This window comes from Mus caroli, unplaced genomic scaffold (genome assembly GCF_978045245.1).
Source record: "Mus caroli unplaced genomic scaffold, Mus_caroli_1 scaffold_15, whole genome shotgun sequence".
Taxonomy (NCBI): Eukaryota; Metazoa; Chordata; class Mammalia; order Rodentia; family Muridae; genus Mus; species Mus caroli.
In genome coordinates, this window is record NW_028227270.1 from 86355465 (window position 1) to 86368030 (window position 12566).

The 12566-nt window shown below is 39.7% G+C and overlaps 1 protein-coding gene across 17 annotated transcripts in view; it reads right to left on the reverse strand.

Annotated features, from left to right (window-relative positions):
* Nucleotides 1-3346: 3346 nt before the first annotated feature.
* The window catches only part of Prp4k (pre-mRNA processing factor kinase PRP4K), a 30515-nt gene continuing 21295 nt past the window's right edge, over nt 3347-12566 (reverse strand). For 2 of the 17 annotated variants that reach the window (XM_029468277.2, XM_029468276.2), the window contains 4 exons: nt 10230-10344; nt 9471-9622; nt 8982-9068; nt 3347-8029 (listed from right to left, as the gene is read on the reverse strand). In XM_029468277.2, the coding sequence (XP_029324137.1) occupies nt 7826-8029; nt 8982-9068; nt 9471-9622; nt 10230-10344 (558 nt within the window). In that variant the 3' untranslated portion in view covers nt 3347-7825. Of the gene's footprint in view, nt 8030-8981; nt 9069-9470; nt 9623-9997; nt 10139-10229; nt 10345-12566 lie in introns of those variants that run through there. The other 15 variants (XR_015045450.1, XR_015045448.1, XR_015045449.1 and 12 more) reach the window with 15 other exon arrangements.

Below are 12566 nucleotides of genomic sequence, written 5' to 3' on the forward strand. Positions count from 1 at the left end.
GGCTGAGATGTCCTGATGACTTGCGTTTGATCCCTGGAACCCACATTTGAAAGAGATAACTTGCAAGTCCCTTGACTCCATTATGCATTTCAACGTGAACACACGGATAATAATGATAGAAGTCACTTTGATTAGTCAATGTGCCAGATCCTCACAGGCATGGTAGGATTTTGACATTTGACAACTATACTTAGTTTGCAGGGCAGCCTGTAGTTCATATATTGAACTTGCTTGCTGCAAACTTTCCATTTCCCCTCCAGCATAGACATGAATGTATTAACAGTCCCCAGAGTAGCCAAATATGACATTGCTAGAATTGTCTCTTGAGAGGCTCTAGATGTTTATATTAGCTCTGGTTAACAGCTAAAACTTAACTCAGGAGCTGGCAAGAGGCAGCTCCTGAGACTGAAAGTATTTATTATGTCTAAGAATCAGGAAAACAAGTAGAGTCCTGGCTTCAGCTGTAAACTTCTTGAAGAATTTTTGGGAGTGGGATCCACAGAGATGTTCAACCATTCAAGCAACTTAAGAAATGTAAACATTTGATGTAATGATTCGGCATCAGGGTCAGGATGTCTATGAGGAGGGACATCAGTGTGCTTTGGTCTTGTTAGATATAGATGATGAACTCCAATTAGCTTTTTCTTAAACATTAAAAAGTATGTGTGTGTGTGGTGGGGGGCGGGTACAGGAACTGGGATGAGTGAGATGAACTGAGACATTCAAACTAATGCTGAAGAAAGTGAACTGTCATGTCCTCTTATTTGCATTAGTCAGGGAGTAAGGTTCAAGTGGTTTTCCTAAAACACAGCCCACAAGTCACAGAGAGCATGCCTAGCGTTTAGGTTAATGACAATTTCCTGAAACAATACAAACACAAAAGACAATGATAAATGGAATTTACCTGTGTATCAATCACACAGTCACCTCCATTATTCAAAGATGCTTTGTGACAGTCCTCCAAAGAGTGCAACAATGGACATGCATTTCCTACGGTTCTCATCCATCGTCTTGGCTTGCAGTTTTCTAAGTCCAAAACCTTTAATGACTAGCGCTTCTATCCAGTGTTACCTTTAGTTAGCTGGCCTTCATCCCCTCACGTTTAGGTTCATAATGTAACCTGTCTGAGATCTGTAGGAAACACCAAGCCTGGTTTATTCACTCCCTCGTTTTGGTATTGTCTAATTGACAAATGGGCTTTTCTCCAACCTTGGGGTAACTGTGCATGCTGGCACCAAGCTCCTTTTGAGAATTTAAGTTCTAATTCTATGGAGTTCCAGCTCTAATAGACAGTTTGTCTGTTTCACGTGGACTGCCAGTAAAGGAGATGGTCTATATACCTGCTGGGGATCAGATGACCAGGGAGTAAAGGTCCCATGAAAACAGGTCCAGAATGGCACAAGAGGGCAGACCAGCTCAGAGCATTATCTGGCTGTGGAGGAGGACAATTCTCAAGGAACCAATACTTCTTGCAGAGGTGGGAGTGGGAGAACACAGGGAATGACTAGGCGGCAGACAGGAAGAACACCTCAGAGCTCTGTAGGAATTAAGACTGGCACCAGCCCAAAGCTCTTACACACTAGGCCCACTTCAATCCCTTTGGACATAGGATTGGAGATGAATTTAGCTGCTAGATCATTATATGGAAATATAAACAGTTGGAAACAATAGCCCTATGGCCAATTTCTTATAGGATATGTAATATGCTACTGCAGGACAGGAATTTGGCTTGGTACAGTGTATTTCACGTGCAGAAAGCCCTGGGTTTGACCCCAGCACTATATAAATTGGGTCTACATTTATAATCCTAGCACTTGGGAAGTGGAGGCAAGAGGATCCGAAGTTCAAGGTCATCCTCCAATGTATGTCAAGTTCAAGCCCAGGTTGGGATACATGAAACCCTGTCTGAACAAAACAGGCAACCCAACTTAACCAGAAAACTTTGACCACAAAACCACCAGATGATTCCATGTAATCCCTGTTTAAAATGCTTAAAATTAAAAAAAAAAAAAAGAAAAGTATCAAAACTGCCATTTTCAATTAGAGCAGAGGGGTTACTTGGTGAGATTTATGGAGAAACTTCCTGTGCTTGAGTCCTCAAGATGAAACCAGATTGAGGACAGTGGTGTAGGAGACCAACTGGGAGAGGGGACAGGGGGTAATGACAGGATATGACTTATTCAGAAAAGCACTATATATACCAACCTAAAGTTTGCTGCTGGAGGAAACTGGCAAAACAAATACATTGGATACCTTTAGGTTTGCCAGAGGCAACTTGTGCCATTCTTTCTGATGGGTTTAAAACACAACTCAATACAAAGTAACACATTCAAGCAAGTTTAAGAGTCAAGTGGCTTTCTCTCAGGTCCACTCTTTAGACTTCATCAGCTCTTCTGAGGTTGTGAGTCATCAGATGCATGTTAAAGGTCTTTGGGCTCCTGGGACACCCACTCCAACAAGCTACACTGCTCTTTTCAGATCTGATGTTAAACACCTTCATGGCTACCTGAAGTGACTATGCACCTTCAATCCCCTGCCAGCCCAAGCAGAAAACTGCAACAGGGATCTTTATAAAACCACTCAGAACCTCTGCCACTGGACCTGTTCCTTAGTGAGACCAACCAGGCTAGCTTCAACTCTATCTGCCAGTTAGCTAACTAACCGTTTGACACCTCCCAATCCTGTTTTGCATGTGCTGCAGACTCTTTAGTTATTTGTTACTTATTTTTAAAAGCTGTAAACATGTTCTTAAAAGAAAATGGAGTGAGCAGAATTTAATGGTAAGTAGCCTTGACACAGCAATGAGCCAAGAAGAGATTAAACTCACTATAAGGAAAAGAGAGAAGGAATAAGAACACAGCACTGTTGTTCTGGTACCCAATGCTCTGAGAACAGGTTTTAAGCCTTCCAGTTTTCCATCATCATGACTCAAAGTACACATTTAAGTCTCCTAAGATCTTTGTGTGTATGTATGGTTTATGTGTGGGCAAACATGTGAAGGCCAAAGGCGGCTGATGTGTCTTTCCATATCACTCCACTTGGATATCTGAGACACGGTCTAATTCTACATGGCAGCAAGTCCAGAGTATCCTGTGTCTGCCCTCCCAGCAGCGCTGGGTTATAGGACACAAGCCAGTGTCCAGCTTTTATGTGGGTGCACTTTACCGACTGAGCCATTTCCCTAGGCCCCTCTTCTGAGAATCTGTTAGGTAAAGATTCCGATTTAGCTTTAATGCACACGTCCTGAGTTACATTTAAGCAAAGTTCTTTAAAAAGCACATCTGCCATTTGTAAAACAAGAGCTCAGAAATAATACCAGGTATAAAGAAAATGCCAGTATACGGTATGGTAGCAAGAGGCACACTTTATTAAGCTTCCTATTAAGTCGTTTGGGATCATTGGCTGCTACAATGTAAGTTACAACTCAAATGGTGTCAAGAACAGTTAGAATACACAACATTTTCTTAGATCAGCTTCCGTATCTTGATCACTAAATGGAATGGCTCTTCAGAAGAACAGTCCCTTACCCTATACACAGAAGAAGAAAAAGTAAGGATGCTACAGTGGTATGGCAAGGAAGCCCCAAAACAAACAAAAAACAAAAAATCCCGAACCTTAGTCAACTGTATTCAACACTGACATGGAAAAATTACAAATGATTTGCAGTGAACATTTATATTAGGACATTGCATGTAGAATAAATTCATGTTGAACGTATAAGAGCCATAAAACATTACCTATAGGGCCCAAATGCTACCATAAGGAGGAAGATCACCTACTATATTGTCATATCTCACTATACAATCTTATCCAAAAATTACACACTCATTCCTTAAATAATTTAAATTTTCACACATGTAATTCCTTTGTTTCATTTCCGAGTCTATTTCTCCCTAAGATGCTAGAGTAGACTAGAAGAAATGCAAATCTGGGGCCAAAATGAGAACATTACATTTCACTAACTCTGCTACATACCATAAAATATGTATTTTGTATCCCAAAAGTGTCCTGAGAAATTTAATCTTGTTACGGGGGGAAAAAAAAAGATGGTAATTGCAATGGTAAAAATCACATTGTTTTTTAAAAATAAAATAGCTGAGGAAGTAGCCACTGGGAATGAAGAAACAGACCGTTGTTAATTAGGACTTGAGCGTAAATACAAACACCGGAAGGTCCTTGGTTATAACAGAATGCTGATCCTCTTCAGAATTGCCCAACTCCCTCATATCTGAAGGTCCTTGAGAACAAAGTCTGTCAAGAGACCTAACGTTTCTGATGAATGCTTCCTGGCTGGCTGTTCCTCCTTTGACCTCAGAAAAACTGCTTAAGAGTTTTCTGAACCCTCTTCAAGGTGTGTGCATGGACTGCCCAGAAAAATGTTACAAGGTCTTTGGACTAATTGCCCATGTAAATAATGATTACATGAATATCCACATATCTTGGTATTCTTTATTTCCCACAAAAAAACATAAATTGGCTTTAAAAATTTTCTAAACACAAAAAAAGTTTTATGGCCCTCAGGTTAGGTGATGCCTTGTCATTTCTGCTATCAAGTATGAAAGCTTGAACTTCCTGTCAGCTTCACCTGAAGGCTTTCCAGCTACTCAGAACCATGAATGCAGGTCTGTCCAATAGATCATTCACAACTGACCTAAACCTAAGAGAGGCCTTACATAACTCCAAACGTCTACCTCAGTGAGGTTACCACATCAAACACAAGGACGTTTATCTAGTGCAGTTCCCCGGTTCCTTAAAGGTCAGGAAGGTGATGGTATAGAACCACCTTTCTCACCTCCCCAACACCCGCCATTACTATTTTATGTCTCTGACACTAAAAAGTTGCTCACAAAGAACTAAAACAAAGCACAGCTATTAAAGGAGTTGACTAGCTTGTTAAAATCCTAGGCTACTCTTATGATTTAGGCACCTGCTTAAAGCCAAAGCATTAAAAAAAAAAGCTCTGATAGGCCAGGCAGACCTTGAACCCCACATCCTTCTGCCTCCACTCCAGGCGTGCTGAGGTTACAGGTGTGGCTACCACATGCAACTTGCAGGTTATTTTCAAATGTACACTAACCTGACAGCTATTTTTTTTCTTAGTGATCTTTAGGACCTAATTCTGACAGCTATGAAATGTGGGCTTTTTATGACTAAACTTGCTTTTTACTTTCGAGGAAGGCTGTAGCTGCAGGAACTATGATATACAAGGAGCACTTTACAGATGGGCACAACAGCACTGTTCTAATACCACAGCAATGAAACCCAAACTGTAACGCTGAAACTACAAGTCAGACACACACTAAATGAGAACTGAAAAGATCTTTTATGGGACAGAAACCTTGGCTCATGTCTTCTGGCTGCCGTCATCTTCCAGTGAGCTGCACCTAAAACACAAAGAACAAGTAACAAGCAACTTTGTGTTTTTAAAGAGCAGGCAAAAGCTTTGAAGGCATAAGATGAACTGTTTCTAGTGGAAATCAACTTATTAAATAACTACAAAATGAAGCCATGAAAATCATCAGAAGAAAGCAGTTACTATTTTGAGTGAAAACAACTATAAAAGACCTGAATATGCAGCATAATAGCACCAAAGTAAAGTAAGCATGGTGGGAAAATCCCTACCCATATCATTAAGGTGGACGCTGCGCCCGTGATGCCTTATTTAAAAGGCCTCACTCTACCTGTAGCTGGAAATTGCCGTGTGTTTATTTTAGTCTAACCATGAGGAGACGGGTGTAGTTCATAGGTGGTTTATTATCTCATCTATCACCTTCCTGGCTGTGCAGTTCATTTCATGTCTTTAAATGGAGCATAGCCCACCAGGAGAATGCTGCTATTCTGCTATTCCATTCTTGAATGCACCAAAATGTGCATGCTTGTTGTAATTAGGTGCCTGGGTGAATAAAAAAATCCCATTTACAATGTAAAAATACTATTTAAACCCCCAAATGTTACTGTTCTCCCTAATCCTCAGGGAGACAAACAGTGAGTTTACCCACTCCCAAACAGAAAAGATTACAAAGGATTTTAAAAATCCTCTCTACCATCTTAAACATACACAATCCTTTGTGTCGCAAAACCAAGCTGATTTACATGATTTTGTTTTAAATTGCTGCTAAATGTTTATCTACACATGCTGTCAGAAATAACCTTGTTAAGAAGGTGAAGCTGGTGTCTCAGCAAATCAGACCCCTTGGAGAAGGCGTCGAATGGCCTGTGCCCCGTTTTCCTTTTTCTCTTTCCGCACCATCAAAAGGAAAAGTGAGAAAATAGCAGAAACATTAGTTAAATCCTGAGTTATACCCCATAACCTACTACACTGAGGAATAACCTCACTACACTGAAAGCTGACAACATTTGAAGAACTTTTTCTGGATGAAATAATTAAGACCTTAATTATTAAAACAATTTAGAAATAAGGCTATACTGAGTTACATCTTTAGCAGGTAATCCTTTCAGGAGAAAAACAGACTGCTTTAACTATTTACAGTTTACCTGACTTACCAGCACTGAAGACAAAATCTTTTAAAAATGGCTACAAATGCCTTGTTCACAAAAGACTTTATTATCTAGTGATGCATACTGAGAACATACAGAAATCTGCACGGTCCACTTCCCATGCAGAACAATCTTCTCATTACAGTAAGTGAGTGTCAACTGTTTATGCAATAGACAACACTTTAAAGTCACATTTTAAAAGAAAAGCTTCATTTACAAAAGAAATAAAAGGTAAAGAAGCAATTACCGCTTTTAAAAAGCAGCTGCTTTGTTCAAGAGTGGAAGGTTTATGCCTGTATTGAAAGACAACATGATCACAAATAATGCAAACAATGAACAAATGAAAAACACTTTTACCATAAAGCAGTACACTTTCAAAATGACATACAAATAGTTAAAAATCTCATTATGTTGTCTATCTTTTAAATATGAGGACTTTCAGAAGTAGGCCTCAACATTTTAATTAGTAAATGAAAACTATGCAGTCTCTATGTCACTAAGAACTGTATTTAACAAAATGTATAAAGTCTATAGCAAGTTGATTTAATAAAAAGTGAAGTTAATAAGAAACAGTACACTGAAGGCGCTCTATCCATCAAGCGCATACGCTTCAATTGTAAATGTGATGAACAGAACAGAAACTGTAACTATGCCACAGTTGCGATGCGAAAAAGTAAAACAAGATCAGTTATCACACATGCAGGGAATTCTGCCACAAAGCTATCCCTCATTTTCAATTATTCCAATAAAATAACATCTTAAAACACTGGTGATGTTGATGGTTTAGCTTACCTTCAGTGTACTGAATGTTGTACACAACCTGCTTTAAAAGAGGAGACATCCCTGCAGGCAGGCTCAAGAAGGAACAGACTCCCTTCGGCACTGACTACACCAAGGGCATGCTGCTGTGGCCTGCACACACACACCTAGGAAAACGTGAATATAAACAGCATTTATGCTGGCCATTGTATCTGAAGAGCAAACTGAAGCCAAGTCTGCTAAAAACAAATCAACCACCCAGCACTGCCACTCATAACAGACGCTTTTGTCTTTTATGTGAACTGCAACCATATACATTAGCACTGTAATTCTGTGCAGTCTTGGCAATTAAAACATTTCTACAGTGAAATTTCACATAAGACACAAAACAGATTAACTAACATTTCTAAAAGAAATATCACCCTCGGTGTTAATTCAAATATATCATGCTTCCTCAAATTTGCTGCAGAAATATTTATAAGTTTATATACATTAATAATAAACTGCTGTGAAATTTCTTCAGTCTTTGTATTTAATTACTCAAACCCTTGGAGTTTCTTCATCTCATTTAAATTTTTTCCTGGATGAATGCATGCTGCAGGGCCTGGTTGATGCTAATTCGCTTAGCTGGGTCCAACATTAGGATCTGGTCCAACAAGTCCTTTAGCTGGTGTACTTTTTTACGTTGATCTTCAGGAAGTCGCTGGCACCCAATCAAGTCAGCCAACAGGTCCTTAGTTGGATTAATGGTGCTCATGACAGTAACTTTCTCCTAAAAATAATTTTTACAATGCATAGCTCTAAATAAGTTACATGTATGTAAATCAGACTTTTTTCTACCAAAATATTAATACATAAACAAGAATACTTATGATAATCAAATCAGTTTTGAAACTGTTCTGTGGTTTTAACCTCCACACCTTTTCAAAGAGATTCAAGAACGTAAACGGAAAAGATCTGCAAAGTAACCATGAACACGCAGTGAGCATCTGCTGCCTTAACTGTGCTTTCTCTGGCTTTGTTCTTTAGTGGCAAGTGAACCAGGTCAATCCCAAGACATGTTACTCTGTTCTTTGATAAAACAAAGGCTCAGGATTACAGATGAAAAATTAGCAATTTTTGCTTCATCTTGTAGGTTTTAGAAAGACTAGTACATGTATGATAGTGTGTATGTCAGCAATGCTGGATAAAAGTGTTTAAGAGAGGCAGTCTCTCAGCTCATGAGAGTCTGTGAGCAAAGGCATCGAGGCCTGCTTGAACCAGGGTGCCTCTTACCAAGAGTGGACTCACAGGGAAAACAAAAATGCTGAAGAAGGCAGAGTTCATATGACGGAGAGCTTGACTTATAACTGCAAATCTCAAAATATAGAAAACTTTCTCCAACGGCAGTCTAGAAGATACTTGGGAAGTCAGACCAAGGCAATCTAAGGAAAGGGTGGCAAGGACCTAAATATGAACTGACTATCACCTTAGAGAAATGTCTTAAATCCCTTCATTGTTCTCATAGCCTGATGGGTTTTATTCACAAATTGGTAGCAAAGGGACCTGCCTATTCTGTGGTCACTTTAGAAGCAGTCACAGCTCCACAAACCACACAGAACTCACTCTGCTGTAATAAAGCATAGAGCGCAGAGGTAGAGCACTGAGCTAACTAATAAGTGTGAATCCCCATCTCAGTCCCCACACTGAAAAGACAAGTAATTACACACATAAGCCAGACTTACCCTCTCTGTTACTTTATCAACCTCTATGTACATGAAGTTCAGGTTTTGGTCAAAATGTTGATCTTTGAATACCCCTTTCCGGATCATCTAAAAACAGAAACAAATGGCTTATAAACTACTACAAATCTTGCCTGGCACACTACCAACTCTATGTAATAATAATTCACACATGCATGATTTAAGACTTTCTTGCTGTACTGAGAAGCAAGAGCTCTTAGCAAGTCTACAGTGCTTAGCCACCTTCTCTAGCGCACTCAGTGACATGCTAACTCTAATGTGCAGCTCTGTCCATCCTGTCTCTACACAGCTGCATTCTTTCTCACTACAAAGGGATACTTGACTGGTGAGAACTGAAACACCCGCAACAAGAAAGGAGCTACAGTGTCAGCACCGCCGCCATGCACACCTCTGAGAGCTTTACTTCTTCATCGCTACAGTCTAGGTGACAAAGTGTTACTCTCTCAATCTAAAGGAAGGAAGTTAGCCTACCTTATTTGGCATTTTTCCTTTAAGGTCCATGGCGAGCTTCAACATATGGTTATTAGTTTTGCCAGGGAATAAGATTTTTCCAGTATAGAGTTCATATAAGGTACAACCTACAGACCACATATCGATACCGTAGTCATAGCTTTTACCTATAACTAAAAACAAAATGGAGGTTTTAATACATGAGGATAAGAATGAACGACTCCTTAGATTTTATTTCCAGTAATGGGACACTACCTTAGCTTGAACTATAGTCAAATCCATAATATCCTAGCTTAGTTTCATGTTTTTTTCCCCACTAATTCTAAAGAGATACTTTAAAAAATAAAAAAACAAAAACAAAAAAAAGCAAAACAACAAAGAACTGCCAACAGGTTTAAAAACAGGGAAAGGAGAGGAACTGGAGGGACAAGAACAGATGCTTCTCTTTCTCCTGTGACCTTTGCTGGAGGTGCTAGTCAATCTCAACCCAGGCACCAGGAAGAGAAAAACCAGAGGTCCCACACAATCCATAAAGGTGATAATCAGACCTTGAACAACCAAGAGCAGTCTTCTAAAGTCGAGGGTTTCCACAACTGTTTGCTACTCTTGCTCGACATGACCAAGCCTCCTGTCACAACTACCTTCATGCCACCTGAGGAGGAGGATGAGCTTGCTAACTCGTGCAGCTGCTGAAGTGTGATGGAAAACAGTGCTTAGACATGGCACACGCTGCTTCCACCAGAGGATGGCCCACGTACGACAACACTCTAAGACACTTACTGATCTCCGGAGCACGATAAAATCTACTGACAAGATAAGGCGTTATGTCATTATCTGCAACATGTGAGGCCGATCCAAAATCACAAAGTTTTAAAATTGTTTTGGATTCATTAACCTGCAAAACATTTTTAAGAAAATTCAATTCATGTCAGGAATAAACAGACAAATTAAAATTGTCTTTACAAATTTAAACTAATCCCTATGCTAAGAACAAAAATCACTTCAAAATTTCTTTTCTATTATACAAGTTTCTAATTATAAAAAAGTGTTTGTTCAATACTTTATTGCAACTACCGTAAGACTTTTTTCCCTATGAGGAAACACAGGGAATGCCAGGTACAATAAATTTTACTTAACTATATTTAAAATCTCATTTTATGAGGCAAAGCATTTCTAAACTTCCCTTTAATGCTTAAAGTCAAGTTACTTTCTACAAGAGCACGAGAACATTTTTTAATAGAAAAACCTCTGACTAAATCGAATTCCAGTTGCCAGGAGATTACAATGGCAATCAAAGGAGGGCGGCCCGTGATTCCTCGTCAGTTACCTGGATCATATCATCTGAAACTGTCACCACTTTAAGTCTGAAAAATACTAAATCCCTTCAGTAGAAAGTTTTAGCAAGAAAATATTAACTGTATCTAACCAAACTGATAAACATGAGCTCTGTACTAGTCATTTGTTCTCCTTTCCTTGGTAAATACTTCCACATACACAGTAACAGTGACATCTGCTGAGAAAGGCTGGAGCTGCTCCCATGACTGCTGCCACTCATGACCAGAAGCATGTTCAGGATTAACAAGTGAAGAGAATTCATATTCCAGAGTCCCTTCCCCCCTTCAAAAGAGACACATACAAATTCTCAGTTGGGACTTGAACTTGGCCTACTGTACCCATCCCCATGACAATGAATAGTTTAACCAGCTCTAGTACTCTCTGGGGGAGGGAGCATTATCCTCACAAAGTATAATCAGTGTAAACAGACTAGACTATCAGTGGGACCCACAGAACTAAGTTCCTAGCCCCAGCCCAAGACAGAGTCTCTCTATGTAGCTAACTTTGGCAGGCCTAGAACTCATATATGTAAACCAAGCTGGCCTTGAACTCACAAAGTCCACCTGTCTCTGCCTCCAAGTACTGAGATTAAAGGCAAGAGCCACTACGGCCAGCCAAACACAAATTATTTTAAACTACAACACAACATCAAGACCAATTTTCTTACTTTGGAGACCAGTAGAAAGTCGTCTTAAAATGGTAAATAATTTTTTTAATAAAAAGAAAACTAACAAGCAAACAATCCATGAAGTTGTAATACCTGCTGTGCCACACCCAACCAACATCCACCCCACCCTGCCCCACACTGCATATATGCGCATGCACGGGCACACACACTTTTATTTGCAATGAAGCTTCTATTCCCCAAGAAAAATGCTGCACATCATGCGGCTAAGTCCAGGCTAAAAGCATTGGACTGTCAGAAGTGAAATCAGTTCCAGGTGTCCTGAATTTTGTTTTTTCCCCAAAGAAGGAATATTTAGTTTCCAAACTTCATGTGCAAACCTAAACTAACACTGATTAAAAGAAGAAAGAAGGTGTTAAGAACAAGAGCTTCTCCGGGCATGGTGGCGCACGCCTTTAATCCCAGCACTCGAGGCAGAGGCCAGCCTGGTCTACAGAGTGAGTTCCAGGACAGCCAGGGCTACACAGAGAAACCCTGTCTCAGAAAAACAAAACAAACAAAGAAAAGAACAAGAGCTTCTAGGGTGCTGTCAAACATCAAAGCGCACAGCACTTCACAAGTGTGTGCTGTGTAACTGTCTAACCTGCAGGTAGGTGTTTATTGTATATGTGTATTGTTTTTCACAATTTTTTTCAAGAATTCTAGAATTGATTTAAAATAAAGCATGCATTAAACAAACAAAAACAAATAAACAAACCCAGAGGTGTGACGGCTAGAAAAATATTTCAGTTGTTAAAAGGCTTCTGATCCCAGAGGAAACAGCGGTATGGGGGTGGTGTTTGGTTCCTAAAACTCACATGGCAGCTCACAACTGTCTACAATTCCAGTCCCAAGGAATCTAGTGTTCTGCAATCTGTGGACATTCTACTTCCCGTGTGTGTGTGTGTGTGTGTGTGTGTGTGTGTGTGTGTGTGTGCGCGCACGTACATACAAACAGGCAAGACACCCATACACTTGAAGTCAAAATAAAGAGGAAAAAAGGAAAAAAACAGTGGAAAGAAAACACATGTTGTAGAACACATAGCTAGCAGACGATCAAGCAATTGACTAAGTTGTGACTACGCTTCAGAATGCGAATACCACAGAAAGGTGAGGGG